We start from the raw sequence: 24,026 nt of genomic DNA, 5'->3' as shown, positions 1-24,026 counted from the left end.
CCCCAGTGGAGCTGAAGCTGCTGAACCATTGTCCTTACACAAAAGGAACAAAACAGTAACTTTCAGTTTTGTTCCCATTGCATCTCCATTTTGAAAATAAGGATGTGAAAAAGCGGAATCCTGCTTCCTACCGCTTATGCATTGGACAGACAGACCACAGACGGACTTCCTGATCACAGTTCAGTGTGTCAAATTTGTCTCAGAAACCCCCCTACGTAACACCTACTTATGTAGAATGCAGATGTCTCCTACATATCAGCAGGTATTTTATTCCCAGAGCAGAACTGCCTTTTATTTACCTGGTTCCAAAGCAAAAAACACGCCAGCTAAGCATGAACCGCACCTCTGTGGAGAACCTCTTGTTAGCCAAGACCCTTGGGATCAGCGGAAAAGGAGGAGTTTCCCCTTTCCCAGTACTCCCATTATTTGAGTGGTGAAAAGATCCATGACAGGAATATAGAGTGCTTCTTGCAACTCACACAGGAGGATTACAATTGAGTACTGGAACAACAGTTTTGGGGGTTTTCTATCTGCATCAAATGAGGTTAGAAAAAAGAGGCCAGGATACAAACTAGCATGGTGTTCATCCTTTCTGCACTGCAAAATTCTCCTTGCTTCTAACACAGAGACAAGAAAACCTGTATGTGCCAAAAAAGGCAAGCCTGCAGTCACCCTAGTCTTCAAGACTTAGGGTAAAGGCAATTCCATGTTAGACACCACTATGCAAATATAAACCAAAGGTTTCTGATTAGTGTCTAAGGAGACCCCAAACATATCTTCCATGAGAGTCAAGTACTGCACAATAAATGGGCACTTTCACCCAAATAACCACAGTGCAGCGCCAGGGCACTTCTCTGCAGAGCTCTACAGAAATTCGTTTTCCCAAAAAATTTTCCAAAGACTTTTTTACCTTCTGGTCCATTGCAAGACTGCAAACTATTTATGAGATGTCTGTGGAAAGCAATCACAACTGCCCAGTTTCATTTGAATACAGAAGCTTGAAAGAAAATACTTCTGTTAGAGATGCAGGGCTGCACCCATCAAAGAAAGGCTGAAAGACACTACTGACAGTAGTGCCTTAAAGTCAGGTATTACGAAGTGTTTTGTCTCATACTCCTGTCCCGAGTGGTGACAAGCAATGCCATCAGAAGCTCTCTCCATCACCAGCCCCGTAGGCTCACACAGGGGGAAGCTTGATTCTCAAGCTGTCTCATCCTACTGCTTCCAGCGACAATGCAACAAGGGCCTGAAGAACAGCTCTTCCTTGATACAGCCTCAGAGGATTTGCAGAGGTTCAGCTGTCAGGGCTTGCTGTTACCTTGGTGAGGCACAGGAAAGGCTCGATTCAGGTCACTCTCCCGTAGCTCTGTTTTGTTACTATTTGCTCTGGTATTTGCAAAAAAAGTCAGATTCACTTTGCAGGACTCTAAGCAGGTCTCACTTTGTTTGGCTCCAGAAAATGGCCTTTTAAGGCAAGTATATCCCACAGTATTCAAAACTTTTCTCCTTTAGGGCTCTGTCTTTACAGGACTCAACTTTCTGAAGAGGTTAGTAACACTCAACACACCTCTCAGGACTGTTTGCAAAGCTCTTATCTAGCATGTCATGCTGGACTACTTAGATCTTGCTCCTGCAGAAATTTATATGCACAGATAACTTAAGAGGAAAAAAAGCAAAATATACAATGATTGTTAACACTTGTAACAAAACAAGACAAAACCTCTGATATTTCCTGATTCTGGGGATCAGGAAGATTTCTTCTCCAGAAAAAAAAAAGACTATCACGTTATGGACTTTTTCTCTCATCTCTGAATCATCAAATACTTCCCAGCCAGCAGTGACTGGGCAGTAACAACAGTTCTTGCAGTCATACTAATACCAATATACTCTCTTCTCTTCAACTATCTCAAAAATGTTGGCAAGACAACATCCTTCTCTTCCCTACCCTGTATCAACAGTAACATGCTGACAAGTGAGATTTTCCCCAGCGCTCCCACATACTCACCCTGTGTAAGCTTTATGTACCAAAACCCTTGACCTTGTGATTAAAGAGTGGCACAGAAAGAAGTTTAGGCAAGTCTTTGTGTGGCTGAGGACACAAACCTGAAGTACCAACACCTCTCCATCTCTTAAGGGACACTTAGGACACTGCACTCACAACACAGAATGAAGCTGTTTGTTTACCTCCTCCTTCTGGACAGCTGCAAATTCTCTGTATCGTATCCATTTGAATTAGGGTAGGATCTAGAATAACCAGTGTGATACAGATCACCAGCAAGGGTCATTGCTGATTTAGCTAGAAGAGCTGTAGGACCACATACACCAAAATATAAAGCATCTGAACTTTGCCACTGCAGATAAAGTTGCAATGCTCCTTAGGATTTATTTAAGTTTTCATTACTTCTGATGTGTAGGTGAGAAGTTTGCAATTAATAGTCGGGAAGAGGCATCATTCCAACCATTTCCAAGACAGTTATTGCCTCAAACATGGTATCACCAATTCCTTTGTCAAAGCATCCCAAATACCAAACATGGGAAACAATTTTGCAACACACAAATCAATTCACCAAGAATGGGACTAAGACTGGCAGCTCTAACACAGATCTCTTAACCAATAATCTCTACTGTTACCATGTCACCTTGGTAAGACACATTAATTTTTAAAAGCTAAATATTTTTATTATTTTCTGTTTTTTAAGATTGTCACGGTCCTTTAGAACACTGAGATTGGCAAAAGATCCCATCTTGTGGGAGGTGACAGGTTAAAAACACAGCATAGAAGAAAAACCTAAACAACATTAGCAGAGACCTCTAAAATTGAAGAATTATTTCAGTCCTGAGCAGGTGTGCAGCACTTTCCTCACCTCAACTCTATCACTCCCTGACCAGTGCAATTCCTCCAGAAATATGCCCCTCCTCTGCTGCCCCTCAGGGATTCCCTTCATCCTTCTTCAGAAGAAGAGTCACTATGAATGACATCCCACTAAGAATATCAAACCACATTATCAAAATATTATCATAGACAGGAATTAAGAAAGGCAGCACTTGTCATTTTAATCTGTTAAATACAGAATAAACATTGTATTAACATGACACAACCAGTCCCCACCCTGACCTCTTTAATTACATGTCATGCCTCTTCTCACCCTCTTCCTTTCCTTTTACTTTGTGAATTCTCCAGCCTTTGTTTCTGCACAGGAACAGTCACACATACATTGTGTGAATCCAGAAATAAATAACGAAATTGAATTTTGTGTCAGTGGCTGTTTCTTTCCAGGCAACCACTCCAGACTCTGTAGCAGCTGAGAAACTATTCTAGAATTCAGATTATCCAGCAACTGTATTCTGATCAACAGCTCAGCAAAAGCACAGCAGTGCCCCACTCCTGCTAGCCTGACAGTTCCTTCTTGAGTGATTTTAAGACCTAGTCTTGCACTACTAAAACCCCACTGATCTTAATTCCAGTAAGACTGCTTTGCTCTCCCATCTATTTGCACTAAAGGATCCTCCATTTCCTCAAGACACTGCTATTACTTTATTCCCACTTCCCCCCTTAAAAAAAAAAAAAAATCACAGCAAGCCATGCAGAGTAGGGCTGAGACATCATGAGAAGGAAGCTATGACACCGCATAAACCCCCCCCACACCAACACTTAAACTGACTTCTTTAGAAGGGAAGTAGCTGCTTAAAATCAGGCATCCCTCAAAAAATTAGGAAGGAAGGAAAGCCGACACATAGGAAATTTTTTCTGTCCCGCCCTTACCAGTTCTGTGAAGAGACATCAAGAGCCGTCCCGGAGCCCACAGCCACTGCCTGCAACGAGATTAAAATCCGCGTGACTGTGGCTCTTCGCTCCCTCAGATTTACATCACTAGGTACGAAGAATTACATCTGCCTCCTGCTCTCCTTCTAACATTTATTACAGCTGACAATCACAGGGCCTGCAGCACGTCTATTTGTGCCCATTACCTAGAGCATGCTGCCATATTTCCATCTCTGTTTCGTGACTGTTCCTTCCCCCCAGCCAGACAGGAGACAGACTGTCTCTCCTCTGGGGCACCTCCGAAAAGGCGCAGGCGTGGAGAGCAGATGAGTATGGCAGAGCAGGACCCCCGGGAGTCGCAGCCACAGGCAGGAGAAGAGGCGGGTTAGAGGAGAGGCACGTCCCGGGGAGAGCCCAGCCGGGGGAAGCGGGGCGCAGGGAGAACGTGCCCCGGGCAGCCCTGACGGAGAAGCACAGCGTGAGTCACTCTCCGGAGCCAAACCCTGCGTCAGCGCGGCCGGTGCGCGGAGCCTTCCGCGGGCCGGGGGTCCCTCCCTGCTCCCCGGCCCCAGCCCGGCGAGCGGAGCCGCGGCCGCGCACCCCCGCCCCGCACACAGCCCCAGCAGCGGGGCCGCCCCGGCGGCCTCGGCCCCCGCTCCGTCCGAGGGGGGAGCAGAGCAGGGGGGTGCCGGGGTGAGGTGTGCGCGGGGGTCGCCGCACAGGTGGCGCAACCGCTCCTGGGGAGCCCCCCGGCGCGGGGGGAGGCGCAGGGCTGAGAGCCCCGGAGGGCGAGGGGCGGGTCCCCGCCAGCCCCGGCACGCACCTGGCCCGGCACCCACCTGCTGCCGCCACCGCCGTCCCCTCAGGGCGGGCGCCCGGCCCCAACCCGGCGGCCCCACACGCCGCTGCCGAGGCGCATGCGCGGGATGCGGGCGGCGGCGCGCGGCGCGGCGGGGGCTGTAGGCCGGGCAGGCGCGGAGAGGCACCGGGATGGCGCTGGTCAGCGCCGGCACGGGCTGCAGGGACATGCACCGAGTAGCCCAAAGTGTGATCTGGCCTCACGAAGCTGTCACAAAATCACAGAATCAATTAGGTTGGAAAATCCTCTGAGGTCGTGGAGTCCAGCCTCTGACCGAACACCGCCTTGGCAGCCAGGCCATGGTACTGAGTGCCACGTCCAGTCTTCCCTTAAACGCCTCCAGGGACGGCGACTCCACCACCCTGTCTAATCACCCATTCTGTGAAATTCCCTTAAGGTCCAACCTGAACCTCCCCTGGTGCAGCTTAAGGCTGTGCCTTGTCCTGTTGCTGGTTACCTGGGAGAAGAGGCTGACCCCCATCTGGCTACAACCTACTTCCAGGTAGTTGTAGAGAGTGACAACTTACCTAAACATCCTTCTCTCCAGGCTAAACAACACCAGCTCCCTCAGCTGCTCCTCATCAGACTCATGCTCCAGACTCTTCACCAGCTTTGCTGCCCCTCTCTGGACTTGCTCCAGCACCTCAATGTCCTTTCTGAACTGAGGGGCCCAGAACTGGACACAGTACTCAAGGTGTGGCCTCACCAGTGCCAAGTACAGAGGGAGAATCAAGAGCTGTACAGCTGAAGCACTGCTTGGTGACTTCCTCCCAACAACCAAGCAGAGGGGAGAATTAATCTCTGGCTGGTGCCACTGCCAACTCTGTGGGAAAGTAGAAGTCTCCTAAAGGATTTGCGCATCATGCCAGTTTTCTAGGATGACATTTCCTCTCTACCAGTTACTCTTTTTAAAATTTCCAGGAAAACAAGTCCAACAGCTCACAGCTGGCAGCCTCTACCTGACAAAGATTTATTTCCAATGATGAGAAAAGATACATTAGCTGTTCCTCCTCTCCACACAGGGTTGGTTGGGTTTTTTTTAAGGAGGAAAGAGGACCAAAGAAGGAGGACTTATGCATCTGTCTGTTTTCTTTCTTGGCTATCCGTTTGAGTAATAGCCTGAAAATTATGAGGGTTCAATTAGAGTTATCCTTTCAAACAGATGGGTAATTAAATGTTAATAGCCCAAGCAAGCAAAATGTTTTAAACACCATCAAACTCACAAATGTTTGAGACATTTTGAATGCCATATTCTAGGGGCAAGGTAAAGCCAGAGCAATCTTGATAGAAGGAGACCACAGCCTGAAGCTTCCCATTACTCTTGACTACTTAATAATGACAAGCCTTATTAAAACCTACAGTATTTTTAAATCCTCTTTCAACAAGGATGGCCTGAAGGACAGCAGGTAGCTTCTGCTTTGCTTAATTCTCTTCAGCAACCACACTTCAAAAATCAAGTAATCCTTATCGTGTCATCGCTGAGAGTCTGAATAAATAACAGAGGCAAGAGGGAGCTTTTTTTATTGCACTGATGCAGAGGAAATGCTCTGTGATGTAGTAACACTGGAAGAAGAGGTAAATAAGTCAAAGGGAGAAGAGTTTGATCCAGTACTGAATGTCCGGTAAAGCACAGACATTACAAAACAGATCATTAATGTCAGAAATAAACCCAAGGCTCTTGAATTTCTCTGGCATTCAATGAATTTTCATTATCTTTTTTCTTTCCTTATCAGACAAAACTTGTAGTAGAGAACAACTTTCACATGCCAGAGTCCACCTGCCACTCAGTATCAAGTACCTACAGCCAAGGACCACAATCACAGCCAACACACCTGTTTCTTACCCACACCTGTAAATGCGATTTTCAGAAGCTACGGAGCCACAGCTATAGTATTAAACTATAAAAGCAGCACTGAAGGAGCACCTGTTTGATGAGCCAAGAAGTTCTATGGCTTCTCTCTCATTATTTTTAATATTTTGGCCTATTTGCTCCCCAAGTCACAGTACTCTGAAAGCCAGGACAAACTTTTATCAACTTTTGAGACACGTATGGAGAAAGTTTCAGGGCATGGGAAGAAAGATGAAAATGGGAGTGGACTCAGCTCCCCTCACCTCTGCTCTTCAACAAGTCAGTCCTACACAAATGTCAGGCAGCACCTGGCATTGCTCTTTAAGAGCTGACAGTGCTCTGTAAGGTGCCAATGAAGGGTGCTGTGATAAAGTTACCTTGTCACAATTGGGTGTTTCTCAGTAACTCAGCACACTATAGACAGAGGCTTGACCAAACAGCAGACAAAGAACGAAAAGCCCATCTGGAATCGAGGTGGCTGTAAGCTCTGGGGGTTAAATGTACTGTAGAGAACCAAAATAACATGACACAGTAAATAGACCTGGTCAATAAGGCTTTTATTATCTTCCTGTACCCACACACATTTGCAGACAATAACTAAAGTGCCAGTTCAATTTTCCCACCCATCTGGCTTTGGTATGGAATCAGCTTAGGTCGAACCTCCTCCTTCAGGAACTTTGCCACCTGTTCAAGATGAGAAAATAAAATTAGGAAAAGGGCTTGCCTCCTCCTCCCCACTTAGAACTGCTTGTTTCACTGGGGTTTCTCTTTCACAAAGACACTCAACAGTGGTATGTCCAGGGTCAAAAGTGTGAAGCCACAGGGAAGAAAGACAAGAAAGCCAAGGAAATCAAAAGAGAGAAATGTGTCTTCCTTAGGAGTATGGCCAGAGTTATATAATATGTACACTCTGTAGCATACAAAAAGGATGCAGGAATTAAGTACACATTGCATTACAACCCATAGCCTCTTCCCACTACTTTACCTGTTGAGGAGCACGTCCAGTGAATGAGGAGGGATCCAACAGGCTTTCAAGTTGTTTATGGATAGGGCTGAAGTAAGGATCAGCACGGACACGGGCAATGAAGTCATTATCACCCCCTTCCTGTTTTACAACAGCTGCTGCTTGCTGAGAGAGAACACGAATCTTCTCGTGGCAGTCCTGTAGGTATAGGGGGAAGAAGATGGGAAAAGTAATTCATTGCTACTGACAGCACATGGTCATCTCGCCAACTTGTGTGGGAGGAAAAATATTGAAGTGTATTGCCCTGGACAGTGCAAAAAGACGGCACATTTTGGACTGCAGTCTCACATGCCACTACATTAAAACAAGATTTTCTTCATGCTTTCAAATCTGTCCTTTGAGGCTGAAACAGTCTGAATGTCACATACACTCCCTGTTGAACTATAACATAAACTAATGACACTGGAATCATTTATACTTCTTCAAATTTCCCAAATACTCTGAGTCACTATAGGGTTTTTTTTCAACTGTAAACCATGTAAAACCTCTACAGATTTGGAAAAGGGAAAAGAAAAGAATCTGTCCAACTTAACAAGCAGTGAGACTTTGCAAACTATGGCTTACGTAAGGACATACAGAGGAAAAAACCCCCTTCCTTTGCAATCAATTGGTAAGAACAAAGGAACCCAACTGTAGTCAGGTACCACCTGCAAAATCAGATATTGCCATGCGGTCTTAAAATACAGCCATGTGGTTGCATTTACAGCTATGCAAGAAGCTTCTCCTTAAATGTATTATCATTGATCTACAATTAGGACAAAAATTATCCTGTTTCCTCCATCCAAATATCATTTGGCTTCAGCACTGACCTGCCTCAGGTGAACAGATCTATCTTCTGGATGTTTAGGAGAGGGAGCTGTTTAATAGTGGGGAAGTGAGTTTCTGTGCTATGAGGTGGGAAAGCCTAGAAAATATGCTGTTCCAAAGTTCCCAGCACAGGAAAACAGAACATATGAATGTGAACATGAACACCTTCTACAAATGTACTAAGCCCTATAGGTGTGTAATTAAACAGCACCAGAAAGAAGGCAGGTCAACAAGAGACACAAATGAATCACACAATGTGATTCACATGCTGTGACCCTTAATATGTTTAGTCAGGAAGCTTACTCACTGACCCACTGACATCAGAGACACAGGGGAAAGGAAAAAAGGGAAAAATATAGTGACTAATATAGTGGCTGATTTGCCACAAGTGTTTCAGAAAACTAGAACTATTCTGCTCAAAGCTTCTATCAAACCCTTTCATTATTCTTGCAAGTTTTAACTTCTGTCCTTGATGTGGAAATAATCATAGAAGGAAAAATTACTATCTAAAAGGTAAGTGAAAATAAGGTGTTTTATTACGATGGAAATTTAATTATCAATTTTGACCTGAATTGTGAAATTAAATGATAAGGAAATATAATCTAATTGTGTCTGGCTTTACTTACTAAGGAAAATATTTAATTACAGTTTGCTTGAACACAGGAAGCCGAATGAAGGACTATAAACAAAGTGGTTAATACACTATACTGAGTTAGGGAAAAATGACACATGAATGAGTGGTTCAGATGGTCTTACTTGCTTTTTTGTTAACAGCACTGATTCATCCTCTTCTAATTTATAAGGTAGCCAACTGCCAACATGTTCCATTTAAAGAAGCTTGGCCTATGTTCCAAGTTCCTTCAAACACTTAAAAAAGGAAAACGCCTACTAGTATCAGCTATAAAAATAGGTCTCCCTCTTCTCCAGCACAGCCAGCTAGATCAGCTCAAACACACAGTGTTCCTAACAGAAAATAGGGATTTCCACAAGTGCTCTCCCCTCAGAGAACAGACCCTGGCTTTGCAGCAGCAGTGTAGGTATAACAACTCCATGGGAGCAGGTGAAGAGCAGAGAAAGGTGAGATAGGACAAGAGCCCAGATACATTTGTTTCTCAGGAGACAAACACCAGGCCGTGAACACTTCATTTATACCTGACGATTGCCCCCAGCCTTCACCATTGCCATGATTATATTCTCTGTGGCCATGAATGGCAACTCCTGCCGGATCCTTCTCTCAATCACCTTAAACACACAAAAAAAAAAAAAAACCAGGAAAAAAAGAAACAGCATTATAGAAAGCCTATAGACAACCAAAAACTTCGCAGTGAGGTTTTTTTTTCCTGTCCCCTTGAATCTCTAGGACTGGACAATGGTCACAGAATCACAGAAAAGTAGGGGTTGGAAGGCATCTTTAAAGGCCATCTAGTCCAACCCCCTGCAATGAGCAGGGACATCTTCAACTGGATTAGGTTGCTCAGAGCCCTGTCCAACCTGACTGTGAATGTTTCCAGGGATGGGGCATCCACTACCTCTCTGGGCAACCTTTTCTAGTGTTTCATCACCCTCTTTGTAATAAAAATTCTTTCCTATATCATCTAAATTGTCCCTCTGTCAGTGTAAAACTGTTACTCCTTGTCCTATATAACAGGCCCTGGTAAAAAGTTTGTCCCCGTGATTCAAAGACAAATTCTTGTTTTGAACTTAGCTCTGGAAATCCAGATATTGAAGTTGATAATACTTAGAAGCCTATCTTGTAAGAGACATTACTTTGGAAAAGATGTAGTAAGTTACAGGACTGGACGAGATCTGTCTAGACAGTATATTTTGCTGCTAAGTTATACAGATCCGTTCTGTAATTCAGAGAAAAATATCCTTTGTGAGAAGTTTTGTATTTACTCTTTTATTGACCTCACAAGAGACCTTTCATGTATGTCTTACAACATGAGAATATGGCAAGAACAGAGTAAAATCCAGAAACCATTTGAACTAACAGATAAAAATGTAATCCTTGGAGTGGGAGCATTTTTATACGCTTTGGCATAGGTGTAGCATTACCAAGGAAGTCCATTATCTCCTGCTTTACCTTTGGATACACCACGAGTCCCTCGGAGACATTCTGCAGCGTACTCAGAATGATGTCAGCTGTGAGGAAAGCCTCAGCCAGACACACGCGCCTATGAAACACACATACCCAGAGCCCTGGTCAGCAACAAAGGCCATGTTCCAGTCCACCTCAGATCCTTCAGGTTCTGTAAATAATGCTGTAAATAGCCTTACTATGGCCTAACACTGGAACTGTTCTCTTTTTTTTTTTCTTTTTGGTTAGTACAGAGGGAGAGAGAAAAGGGTGAAGGCACACACAGAAAGCTCCAAGGTAATTCCATGATTACACAGATGGGAAACAGGGCAGCAATCTAGAGTATCTTCCCTTGTGTGTTCTGTGTTGAACTGTCTACTACTGATCCTACCCTGCAGGAGTAAGACATGCTGCATGCTCATGCTGTGCTCAGTGGGGAACTTCCACAGGGATCCATGCATTTGGTGAGGGCTTCCTCCAAGAAACCAGCTCACAGTCACAACCAGCCACAAAGGTAGCTCCTGACAAAAAGGAGAGGAGGGAAGCAAGAGGAGTAGTGGAGACTAAGCTGTATCAGGCAAAATGCTCTGCATCACAGTGCAGCAAACACAGCATCATCCATCTGTGACAGCAGGGCCTGGCCCATTCTAAACTGTGGTCTTATAAAACGTTCTAGTTCTCGAACCTTGTGCTACATCTAGGCCCTCCAATTCTATCACAGTGTCTTAAAACAACTTTTCTGGACTGTAGATTGATTGAACTTTCTCTGGCTTGTTCTCCTTCCAAAACACTATAGCTTTAACAAGAAAAATCCAGGGCACAGATTTTTACAATTCGTTAATGAAGTGGACAAATGAGTCTTTCTATTAGATAAGATGAAAATAAAATTTTAAAAACATTCCAGTACATCTCTCAACACTTGGTAGCTATTGGGAAATAAACACACCGTATCAACCAGTATGCAATTTCTTAAATTTACATTGTTTTCTGCTGCCTATGCAACTCTTTTTTCAAAGAGACTAGGAGCTGTGGAGTAAAGTCCCTTTGGGAAAAATCTTTTTTAAAATGAAATTTTATGCAGGTATTACGTTTGTGGAGACATTTTAAAAATAACGTTCTCATCAGCAATCTTAATGCTAATCTACAGCCAAAACTGCTGCTGTTCATTGTTTCACAGGTGCCATACCTTGGAATTATAGAGATTTCTAAGATTCTAAGAGATCAAATTCTGCAACAGAATATGACTTTGAAGCTAAAATGTTTCAAAGGCAGGTACGAGCTTTATGCAGGTTTAGTATTAAATAAAAGATGGAAGCATTGAATTTAATTGCTGTAATTTACTTGATAATAATTGCAGATAACTTCTGCTCAACTCAAAATAATGGTAATGAGGAATCATAAAACAAAGTAAAATTTGCTGAGCAATATCCTAAAGACCTGCACAGATTTTAATGAAACATTTTTTAAAAAAGTAGAGTAATTATGCTCTTTCTCTAGGATCTGAACTACTTATTGTAAAGAACAACATTTTTCAAAATTAAGATATGTTTGTTTAGATTATTTGGAGGGTTAAGGTATTGAACTATTCTTTAAGAGGCCAAAAAAAGCAGGGTCAAAAAACCACATTCAAAACAAGGAGGAAAATTTGAGAAATATGAGTACTGTAATACTATGCTGTTGAAACAGGAAGACTGTGAAAGCAATTTATTACCCTGGCTTCTGTATCCCTCCCTTTCACTGCTGGTTTACTTAGCAGAAGATCTTGACATTAAAAAAAAACTTAAAAGTTTTTATCTCGTTACAGAGGAAACCAGTTTGTAGTCTCTAGGTTCTACTGAGACCGCTTTTTGTCAAGGTGGTATCTTGTGGGTTTAGTTTAAAGGCAGTATTTTCTAAAGAGAGCACAGGACCTTTCTGCACAGGGCCATCTGCAATTGCTGCACTGCACAATCTGAACAGACCTGTTGGCACTGTCATCCAGCGTTCGCTCAAACCACTGCACGGCGGCTGTTTGGAGGGGATCCATCACCAGCGTCATCAGGTGCCGAGCGAGGCTGCAGCAGCGCTCTGAACGCATTGGGTTCCTCTTGTACGGCATAGCACTCGAACCTGTCAAAGGAGGAAAAAGGATGCAAACAGGGCAACAGCAGGAGTGCATTTGGCAAGAAGAGATGAAGGTCCTCCCCCAGGAAAGAAAAATGTGTCAGGAATCATAGTTTTGACTAAAGCTTCAAAACACAACAATTTTCTAAGGGCAATATGTAATAACGAAAATGACACTACCACTTTCCCCTTCAGACCAGAAACATCGAAATGTGGGCACAGAAAGAGTGAGAAGACATTTTTGCAATTCTGCAAAATGGAAGTACTACCACATAAAAAGGACAAATAGTCTTACTTTTTAATGTAGTATTTAGCACCATCTCTCTAAGGCTACCCATGGTAATCTTAGCAGTGTTTGAGCCTCCATCTGTTCAATAACGCTGTCCTTCAAAGTCAGATGGTTAGACTGCTGCCTGTTGCTCTAGTGAATGGATATTAAAATCATCCACAGAATGTAGAATGGTACAAGTACTAGACAGGACTAAGGCTTAATTTGCTGATTCAATTTTATACAACTATTTAGGGGATCGGAACTTTCAGCCAAGAGCCAAAACACTACATTTCCTTTCCCCTCTCTAGCAATGTCAGAATCACATCATCGGTATTCTTCTGGCAAGGGTGAAAGGGTCCACCCTAGCTCCATTGTTCCTAATTTGTCTGCTTATAAAGATAAAAATGCTGAGTTGAGCTGAAAACCTACTTTCCAGTCAGCTTCATGAGGACTGGAAAATGTTACGCACTCCTCAGACCCAAGTCTTCCTCTCTAGGCAATGGGACATACATGAGTACTTCTTCTCTCCCCCCAAACACGGAAAGTGCACAAATACAACTCTGATTTTAATTACTTAATATCCAGAAACCTTTAGGTAAGGTGTTTTCTTCTTTTTCCTTTTCTTCTGCCCCCCTTTCTTTTTGCTTTAAAAGGACCCAAAATACTAACAATGTCAACTCCAGTTGATTTAAAGCAACTTCTGTCAGTGACATTTCTAAGTTTGTTTCAAAGGCCACACCACATAAATGAAAAGACATATACACCAGTCCAGGAAATCTCTCTCATCCCTTACCAATCTGGTCTTTCTCAAAAGGCTCCTCTATCTCCTTCAGGTTGGCCAAAAGACGAATGTCAGTGCAAATCTAGAAAGAAAGCATAAGAAATTAACAAAACAGAACCAAACTGACACACACCAATACATCTTACTCTTAGTGCTCTTGGAGAATCTTTGCATCTATGTGCAAGAAGTACACTGGGGGCAGTGAAAAATTTGACAAAAAAATTGACACTGCAATCATACTTCCTGGCCTAAAAATGTTTGTCAAGAAAACAAAGAAAACAGCATTAGATGAGAACAGGACTCCAACAAGGGCAAATGTTTGCAGGGAATGGAAGACAGATCAGAAGAGAACACTGAAAATGCATAACAAAATTACTCGGTGACTTGCAAACACATATAATGTGTGCTCACTGAACTGGGAAAAAACCAAAACAGAAGAAAATACCACAGATTACTTCAGCTCAGGAGGAGGAAGAGGGAGGGAACAGAAATAAATCAATGAAAAGAATCCACAAGGACAGAGAGGATAACACCATTATCAGAAAGGCAATTAACTAGGACCAAATGGGGAAATTTAAAAACTCACACACCACTAGGGAAGACATTTACTCTAATGGGATCAATTTAGCATAGATTAGACTAATATCTGGTGTGGGAGTTGTTAACCCATCTTGGAATCTGCTCAGTTAACTTGCTTTATTTGTCACTGGTCTTAAGATCTTTGAGATTTGAGTACCAGGTGTGTACCCAGCGGTGAATTTACACAATCACAAAGAAGACAGCTGAACAAGGAACACCAGTATTTCTTGAGAAGAGCATTCTGCACCACGAGCATGCTCCTTCAAGATCTGAAATCTTTCTCCCTCTTCTCAATGTATGCAAGTAGGGTGCTCACCTTGTGTATAGAAGCCCCCAGACTGGCCAGCACAGCCAGGACTCCAATGTCCACCTTGCGACTGTAAGTCTGCCCTGTGACCATGTAAGCCCTAGAAACAAGCACACAAGTTGAGTGTTCCAGCCAGACACAACAATACTGCAAGACTTTGAGCAAGGAATGACATGGCTCTTGAAGTGGAGGGCTGTCATTCTGCCCTGATGAAAACGACTTTGGATTCAGGCTGTCAATTTCTTAGGGCAGCATGAGATGGGAGAGAGGTAAACAGAGGAAAAATGGACAGCTGTGCTTTGACAGGGAGACAAGCAGAAGTGGCCTATTTAGGAGGTGAAGCTTCATGTGGGAAAATGCAACTGAGAATGGAAGATAGCAAGGGGGAATAAGTGAACAGCAGCACAGATGTCGGTTTGGCAACCAGGGGAATCTGGGCCAACACCACCAGCAGGAGTCACACACTGCTAAGAATGCTTGTTACATACCGCTTAAATCCTGCCTTTGCAGTCACTAATCTGTCCAGTTCTTCAACCTTGGGATGAAGCGAAAAATAAGAGTTCAAAATACAACTCAGGTAAGGTCAGCAAGAGCAAAAACGATCCTTTGCTTTTCTCAGTTTACTGTCAAAAAATCTTTTACTTTCTGTGAAACATCCCTTCCCAAATGCTGCTCACTTTCACACAGAGCCTTGTCAGTGAGCCCCAGAAGGATCATGGTGCCCTTGTAAATTTAATGCCAGAATCTCAATGTTCCCTCAAAGAGAACAGCATTCCAGAACAGAAAATAGCTAAGACTAAGTCTGCACCCTGGGCTGTCTGACGTACTTTACTATGGTCTCCCTCAAAGAGCTGCAAGAAGCTGGCTTGAGTGCCCGTGGTGCCTTTCACACCCCGGAAGCGCAGGTCATCCCGAGCCCGCTCCAGGCTCTGCAGGTCCATGCACAAGTCCTGAATCCACAAACAGCAGCGTTTTCCGACAGTGGTGAGCTGGGCAGGTCTGAAAACAATCAAGAAAACAACATGACTCATTGAGGATTTGCACAAGCATCACACTTCACTGCTGAGTCTGACATTAGGACCTCCCTACAGATTCATCTCGACTCATTTGAGCAGAAATTAACAGGTTTTGTCTTAGGCAGAAGGATGGACCAGTGTCAGCAGTAAATGGTACTGAAGATGCAATCATTCCTTTCAGGAATTAGATGGAATTACCAGAAAACAGCAATTTCATGTCCATGTGCCAGGCGGGCGCCCCCTGCCGGCCCACAGGGGCTGGGACAGACTAGGAGCACATCAGTCCCCCACCCCAATTCCGCTCACCTAAGGCACGGGGGGCACCCTGGCTGACTTACAGCACTGGTGTGAACTTCTCAGCACAGAAACATCTGCATTCACTTTGTGATTTTAAATGATTCCTCTCAGGAACCATTCCTTCTTATTTATAAAAATGTGTTCCTCAGCCTCTGGGCAAACACACTTCAACAGTGCTGTCAGCCAACACTTCTTGTAAGACCTCTACCTTGGAATAAGTAACTGCAAGCTTCAGCTACACTTCAGTCCACCTGAAAATGCTTTGAGGCAAAAACAGGGGTGTTACGCAGAACCCAGAAATAGAAATATTTCAAATTATCCACAAACTCCAAAGAAAACCTCTATACTACTTCAAAAAACCATACACACATGAAAAAGGTGCTCCTGACTAAGTTCAGACATAAAAAGGAAGCTTGTAAGATCTGGAAGCAGGGACAGGCGATCCAGGAGGAATACAAAGACACTATTCCACACTGCAGGGATGGGGCAAGGAAAACCAAAACCCACCTGGATGAATTTAGTGTGGGATGTGAAAGGCAACAAGACAGGCCTCTGTAAGTACAGAAGCAGGAAAAAGGAAGGCTAGGGAAAACATGGACCTAATTGTAAATAGAGCGAAGGCTCTGCTAACAAACGACACAGAAAACTCTGAGGCATCAATTATGATTTCACCTTGTATACACTTCTTGAATACTCCTCTGTCCTCTTTCCAAAAGCCAAAATAAAACCAACACAGATACTCCTCCAAAAAGCTGTAGAAGAAGAGGGCCCTAAGACTAGAGCTGATGGAACTGACACTGCATGTACAGCAAGACAATTAATCAGAGACCTGACCTTTCACTCTCCTTTGGGAGAAATGTGCCAGACACAGAGCCTGACACAACCTGTGCGCAATTTCCCTGCCTCTTCTGTTCCTGTATCACTGGGGTAGAAGATCCAGGCTTACCTCATGGTGTAGTTTAATGCTTCTGAAAACAGTCTTCATGAAGCAGGAGATTAAACTACCCCAAGAACAGAACCACCCAGATCTCATTGTCCTTTGACTCAGTATCTGTAGTAACAAGTAGCCATTAGCAAAACTTTCTAGGCTGCAGCAGAAAATAACTTAGAGAAAAACAAAGAAAATGTGACTGGAAGACAGGCTTAGTGCAATCCCCTGTTACAGTTTCTCGAAACAGCCCAGAATACACACATCTGTGTTTGCCTGAAAGTCATCCTTTACAAAGCTGTGTTGAAGCAACTGCTGACAGCAAGTCAAAGCAGCAGTCCAATTTCCTGAGACAAGCCTGGATTCAGGCACATACGCCTTTTCTGAACCACCAACTGCCACTGGTCAGAGATGGGAAAAAGGATGACAAAAGAGCAGTAGCAGGTCAATTTAATCAAAGCACAGAGAACAAAAAGAAAGCAAAGACTGATGGCTACTTACTGGTAGTGAGTGAAGCCCAAAGCAGGCATGTCAGCATACTTCTCAGCAAAGTCGGCCAGCCGGCTGATCACCCTTGCAAGCTGGTGGAAGCAGGAAGGATAGAAAAGAGGTGGAATGAGACAGAAAAAAACCCCAAACAACACAGCAGAAGTTAGCATGCTTAAGCACAACATTATGAAAAAAGGGGAGGGAAACAACTGTGCAGGGAGGGACAGTTGTGCAGGGAGGGACTTTGAGGGGCAAGGGGGCAGCCCTCTCCAACTGATGTAGAATGTAGAATATGGTGTGTTTCAGTTCTTCAGGGCATACATACAATTTCTGCTTGCTACGAAACTCAAGCAAGAGCTAACACAAGTCATTGGACTTGAGCTCAAACTAGTCTAATCTTCATGCCCAACCTAATCCTGCAGTTAGTTCATCCTTGGTATTTTCTTTACTCCTGGAATTGGTCAGAAATAAAGTTGGTTTGGGTATAATCGACACACATACAGTCCAGGGCAAATTGGATGCCAACTCATTCAGGTCAGATAGACGCCACTGCACTACACTCCTGCCATATTTGACCTCACAAAATTTTATTATATAGTTTCTTGAATGCTGACACACTCCTAAGAATACAGCTAAGACTAAGATGATCCTGAAAGCAATACAAGTGCTTTCTGAAACTAGTACCTGTGGCACAGATAAACAAGGAGAGGCTTGTAATTCCCACTGTGAGCAAAAAAGCTCTGGGGAAAGACCTGAGAAAGGAAAGGAAGGGAACTGTTCGCTTTTCTGAGAACAACCCAGACAGACAACTCCTCCTAGCTTCCCACAAAGGTTTAGGAAAATCCAAGTTAAACACAGGCTATGCACAGGACATGAGTGCTCCCCAGTTCTGAGACACTGCAGAACCGCCTTCTCACCTTGGGTAGCAGCAGGTTAAACCCATCGCGGAGGACAATCAGATCCTGAAAGAAGCAAAGAAAAGAACTTTGGGCCATGTCTAAAGGACCAGATGTAACAGTTTCTCTCAGAGAGGACACAGATCTTGCTTCATAGACTCAAAAGTCTCCTCTTAAAACTTTCTTAAAGCTTTACTTTCCTTCTTGTAATAGAACTTGCACTGAACTTGCTTATGACAAAAATGCTGGATCCACCATTGCTCCTTTTATACTGTCCATGGAAAGTCATAATGAGTGGTGGAAGGCCTTTTCCACCAAGTGCCTATGAATGATTATTTTGAGGTTCTTGGGACTGCCCATGGAATGACAGACTAAATCATACCGTCCCCAGTGGAAAACACAGGCAGTGTAGGCTAAAGACAGCAGGAGCGTAAGTGGACTGATGAGGCACCAGTCATCTTTACTCCTTCTTTTGTGACTGAGGTACAGCTGGGCACAAGTGTCACAAGGAAGGTGATATTACCCAAAAGCTAAACAGGTTTGCAAAGGAGTAGAGAAAAAAAAATCACACAGCAGCTTCTCATGTGACAAAAGCAGCTGTGAAGTTGCAATGGCTTCAACAGTGGAACAGAAACATATACTGAGAAATGAGGCTTCCGTTTGCACTCTGTTTTAGATGAGGTTTTTCACAAATATTTTACACTTTTATAGAATGGTAGTACTTCCTTTTTCACTTAACACTGATCCATTCTCTTTGTTTTCCCCTGAATTACGCAGGGGTTCCAAGAACAAATTGAAAGCTCATGGACCTTGTTTTGTAAGTCAGTGACCTCTTGTCCCAGTGTTGTAACTGATAAATCACACAGTTCGCGTGTTTCTTCGTGTGCTTACAACTCCCCTCTTATCTCCTTGAGTATTTAACACGCGAGCAGAGGTGAGGGAACAGTTTCCAGATAGATCTTGCATCACATCAGAAGAAAGAAGGCAAGTGGAGCTTGCCTTCCTGGGGTAGCCAGGTTAGGGAACTGAATTAACTTCAACAGTAAAATTAACAATAATGTCCGAAAAATCCATTTAATATTTTATAAAGAAAAGTTTATAAAGAGCTCTAAAATAAACAACTGTAGCTTTGTTTTGCCCAGCTCTGCAGGCAGGAAACTGGAAATATTATATTACCGTGTTATCCCCTACATAGCAGGAAGTTGCTCCAAGGTGAATGATGGCTGCAGCTTTCGGACAGCAGTGGGCAAAGGTGTGCACATGGGCCATCACATCGTGACGCAGCTTCTTCTCTTCTTCTGCTGCCATCTTGAAGTCAATGTTGTCCAGATTTGCTTCCATCTCCCGTATCTGCTCATCTGTGATAGGAAGCCCAAGTGACTGCAAGGGGAAAAGAACTTCTATTGCTTTTTCTCTTTACCAACAAACTGAGACAGAAGCTGTTTAAATAGTTTACTCCCATATGACATCTCCCAGAAGCGTGACAATTTGGTATAATTGAGCTGTAACAGCAAATGCTTTCATTCTAGGGCTCTCCAGCCTTTTCCAATAGGATAGGACAGTGTTCATTCTTAGATGTTCCTCTTGGGCTTCATACTTTCCTCAATCATGTAACATTCCTGTGAAAACTACAAAAATTAAAACACATGGGGAAAAGTGATATAAAAATAGTATAGTTTAAACTTCTTTTAATGAAGTTTACCTTTTGGGTAAAGAAAGATCCAGCTACCATGTGACTAAATAGCTTGTGTCAGGAGAAACACTCCGGACCACAACTAGACCTACACAACTGTAAACAGGGGGCTTAGAACACATGGAAAGGTATATATGTTTTATATATTTGTACCTTTTCAAAAGTCCTGAAGTACCTCATCTCTGACTGAATATGAAACCTTGCGAAATCAATTACTTGATCTGGAAGAAGGAGATGAATGCTCCTAGTTCATGTTTGAGACGAATGGCTAGAGCTTTTCAGCAAGCTGACTTAAAAGCAAAGATATCCAAGCACAAGATTATACACCGGTGTAATTCTTGCACAAACTAAGATGAGAAATAGGTCTTTTCCTGATGCTGAGAAATTAGAAGTCTCACAATGAACTTGGCATTACTGCCTTTTCCAAATTAAAATTGTATTGTCCTGTGCATCAATAATGAGAAACCACCAACCAGGAGGTTTCCAGGATTCAAAGTATTTCAAAAACTGGTTCTGTTCAGAATCAAACTGATTGAAAAAATGTTTTGCAGACATGGAACCTGGAACTGAAGAAGACAGCAGGTGAAGCAGACGTGTCAAGATCCTCGTCAGATAATTAGTACCCAAATTTATTCTGTTCCAAGCATATACATGACTGTGAGTGTCCAGCTAAATGAGGAAAAGCACCGGGCCCCAGACTGCTGCCTTTGAGGTGCACTGATACAGACTGTAACTGCCTAAAAGCACAGGCAGCTCAGCAGGGAATACACTCTTGTGCCAAGATTAAAATCTCGTGCCTTGCTCAGATATCTGTGATCCTTTGGAAAAAGCTGACCATAGTACAGAGTCATATAGACAGCAAGGAAATAACCCCCCAAAAAGGGATGACTTGACGCAGAACACATGCAAGGTAGGGTAGTGCCAAGACAAACGATGTTTTCATCTGTCCACAAATGTGTGAGACCTCTTCCCTATGAGCTTTTGCTGACATTGGCAGTACCTCAGAAAGCAAGCAATCGAACGTCCTTCAAACCCATGTACCTAAGAAAACCAAGTAGGAAAACTACACGAAGGAGAGAACACAAGGTTTTCCCAAAGCACCATAGGTCAGTGATGAGCTCTCTGGACTGTGCTTTTAGGGTGTCATTCCCTCGAGACTGTCCCAATATTTTGATGTGCCACTCTTAACAGCTACGGCTGTTCATCACTGTTCCTAAAGGATGGGGCAGAGCAGGCGGATGACATGGCACAGCTCCTGCACACAGAATGAGAACACTGCGTTGCTCATCATATAAAGAACAGAAAAATATTGAAAATTGAATTGGACAGAAAAAATAGATGGAGGGTTACTATAGGAAGAGAGAAAACATTTCTATTTCACATGTGCAAAACATATTGTAAATCAGTTTGATGCTGCAGGATGTCAAAGCTACTTCTACAAGAAGGAAGAGCTCCAGGAAATTTGTACTTAACTTTCAAATACAATTAAGTCAAGAATTCAAGATAAAAAGCGTTAACAGAAGAATCATAATACAAAGGAATTTATGCAAAAAAATTAAACTAGAGTTTTGGGATGGGTACAAATTCAGCTCTTAACCCAAACTTTAAATACTGTCAGTTGGGAAAAAATAAGCTTTTCTTACTAATCACACACTTTGCTAAGCCTGCTCTTTGAAACTCCTGCTATTGCCTGCTGAAAGGAGCAAAACACTGTATAGACTCTGCCAAATTCAGCTTCTACTGAAATAATTCTTCCATTCTTATCTCACATATTCCAAGTGGACCACTTGAAAATTTCACCTATTAAGTAGAGTGAATATTGAAGCCATCAGCCTGGCCCCGTACTTTACCTAAAATTTTACCACTAAGTTGCATGTCTTCTCTATTACTACTCTCTGCAACTTTCAGAAAACCTATGATTAGATCTTCCTAGATCTGATTTATCAGAAGACAAAAGTAAGTATTGCCATTGGCCACAGTTCATCTGTTACTGTTTGGTTTTTAATGTATCTGAAAAGATACACTATGTATCTTCAGTAAGAATGACTGAAGAAGCAACATATGAATATCCTGGAAGTGAGGATATGTGCTGCAGTAAATTGCCATAGTTCATTTATTACCTGGTATTGGAATTGGTATTCTTTTTCATAGAAATACTACGCATCTTCTATAAGGAACCTAGAGAAACTGCTTGTAACTAACTGATCACTGACAGAGGTAACAGGTGGTAGAAGTAGCTGACTCTTCCTCCTTTAGTCCAAAGCTGACATTAGATTACAAACTGCTCTGGAATGAGAAGACAGATAAAAATAGTAGTCTCCCTCTTCCCACTATGAAAAGAGAGCTCAGGAAGTTTTAAGACCTGTCTCTACTTTCTGGGAACAAAACTCGGGGGCAGCAATGGGAAGCAGAGCAAGGGTCAAGAGATGGGGTAGCCCCGAATTCAGGGCTTGGGAGTGGAAACCTAGAAATAATCAAACTGGTTCTTTCAAGCAGATTGCTTTCTCCTATTGGGCAACTCACGTATCCTGTTCTTGAACAGAAGAAAAAGTGATGATTATCTGCTGGAATTGATATGACTACGTTTAAACTGTCATGTTTCCAACATGCAAAGCTCCTCGAGCTTGCATTCATGGTATTGGCACTTCCTGTGCTAGATAAGATTTGCAGCTTTCTCACTCCAGCATCTAAACTGTGACAAAACCAGGCATGTGGTACTTCAGAAGGTGACTCCTGTTTAGCACAGCTGTGTAAGTACATCTTCCGCTTCTGAAACATCACATTTGGTCCAGCATATTATTGACAAAGCTGCTTGTAGTGACACGATCCTTCATGGAGAAGGAACAACGTAACACTGTGCATTGCTTGTTCATTCTCCAGCATAGCGCTTCTCTACCCTTGCACTCACAGTAACAGACAGACCTAGTGCTTGGATTTCTTCCTAACAATCCCAGGGCTTTGAAAACAGAAACTGGACCCTGTACAAAGTAAACGGGCACCTGTTGAGTCTGAAAGGTAAAGCCATTCTGTCAGAAAGTGGGTCGGTTTTGTGACTTTTTTGAGGGTTTTTTTTTTTTTTTGGAACACATTACAGCTTTTTCACTGTCAAAAACCTGGTAAGAGTCACAAGGAATCAAGTTAGTGCATCTTAAAACTGACTGTGTCTCAACTAAGATGTAATAATGACTGTACATGTATCCCTAATTAGGACCACAGTCCAAGTCAGAAGGTTTAGCTTAAACTACACGTTAAGAAAGTTAACTTCATATACTCTACTAACACAACAGCTTGCAATCAAATGGACATGCTCTCAGTTGCTGCTTCCTAACAGTTGAATTAATAATACACAATAGCCAATCTTTTGTGGTATTGCCTACCAGAAACATCACAACTACTTCTGCTCACTTTGGCCAAAAGTAAACTTATCTCGGAAAAAAGGGTTATCTAAAAACAACTGCAGATGCAGGGGGTGGTCCGGTTGGCTCGGACTGACAGCCATCGGATTGAACGGGACAGTGCACCTCATCCGTCACACCTCCTGGAAAGCAAACAGCCGAGCGCTTGAGAAGGACACCGATGTTTGCTCAAAGGCAAAGCCTCACCAAAGATTGCTTAGCAAAGCTTTTACAAAACCAATTTTATAGTGCAGGCAAAAGTGCAAGGGGAGGGTACGAGGCGAGAAGAAGTGATTTGCTGAGGGGCGACAGGTACGCGGAGGATTGTGTACAGAGGGCTGGGTAACCCTGAACTCGCACACCCCTCCATCCCCCGCGCCCCCTTCCTCCCTGGAATACGCCAAGGAGCGCCCGGAAAGTTGCTCTGGTCGGTTCCCCGAGGGTAGCTCCGCGAAGGTACGGCCGACTCCCGCCGGTTCCCGGGCGCTCCTTTGCCAGAGCCCTTAAGGGAATCGGGACGTGAAGACGCCCCGGCACCACGCTCCCCCCACCCCGGGCCGCTCTGCCCTCAGCGCCCGTCCCGCCGTTACCTTCTCAGCCTGGGCGAGGTAGAGCCAGAGGCGGCGCCAGGTGCCGAACTTCTTCCTCTCGCTGAAGTTGAAGGCCATCTCGGCGCTGGCGTACCGCGACACCAGCGGGGAGCGGTACCGCGCCATCGCGTCCTCCTCCTGGCCGGGGGCCGCCATGGCAGCGGCAGCAACAGCGGCGCAGGGCAGCGGCGGGCAGCGCGCGGCGCCGCGGGGTAAGGGCGGGCAGACGCCCCGCCCCGCCGCCCTCAGCGGGCCCCGCCCCCGAGCCCACGGACGGGCCGGCGCCCCCCCGCGCTCGGAGG

At 43.8% G+C, this 24,026-nt stretch overlaps 2 protein-coding genes across 3 annotated transcripts in view; both read right to left on the bottom strand.

Annotated features, from left to right (window-relative positions):
* Positions 1–4,696, bottom strand: part of SGSM3 (small G protein signaling modulator 3) — a 29,080-nt gene extending 24,384 nt beyond the window's left edge. The window contains exons 1-2 of one of the 2 annotated variants that reach the window (XM_042050938.1): positions 4,603–4,696; positions 3,764–3,813 (exon numbers count right to left, since the gene is read on the bottom strand). The gene's annotated coding sequence lies outside the window, so the exon portion shown is untranslated. Of the gene's footprint in view, positions 1–3,763; positions 3,814–3,969; positions 4,073–4,602 lie in introns of those variants that run through there. The other variant, XM_042050939.1, reaches the window with a different exon arrangement.
* Positions 4,697–7,011: 2,315 nt separating this feature from the next.
* On the bottom strand, positions 7,012–23,976 carry ADSL (adenylosuccinate lyase). Its single transcript, XM_042050605.1, has 13 exons — positions 23,725–23,976; positions 19,223–19,426; positions 18,068–18,112; positions 17,163–17,242; positions 15,248–15,419; positions 14,909–14,955; positions 14,430–14,520; positions 13,547–13,616; positions 12,341–12,488; positions 10,386–10,476; positions 9,455–9,544; positions 7,457–7,633; positions 7,012–7,155 (listed from the first exon to the last, which is right to left on the bottom strand). The coding sequence occupies exons 1-13, from the start codon at positions 23,878–23,880 to the stop codon at positions 7,069–7,071; spliced, it is 1,458 nt and encodes a 485-aa protein (XP_041906539.1). The 5' UTR covers positions 23,881–23,976; the 3' UTR covers positions 7,012–7,068.
* Positions 23,977–24,026: the final 50 nt, after the last annotated feature.

Source organism: Corvus kubaryi, unplaced genomic scaffold (genome assembly GCF_017639235.1).
Source record: "Corvus kubaryi isolate FWS band 111438036 unplaced genomic scaffold, C.kubaryi_AGA036_p1.0 74, whole genome shotgun sequence".
In the NCBI taxonomy this organism is placed as follows: domain Eukaryota; kingdom Metazoa; phylum Chordata; class Aves; order Passeriformes; family Corvidae; genus Corvus; species Corvus kubaryi.
Note: the sequence above shows the minus strand (reverse complement) of the source record. Positions and strands in the feature narration are given on the sequence as shown.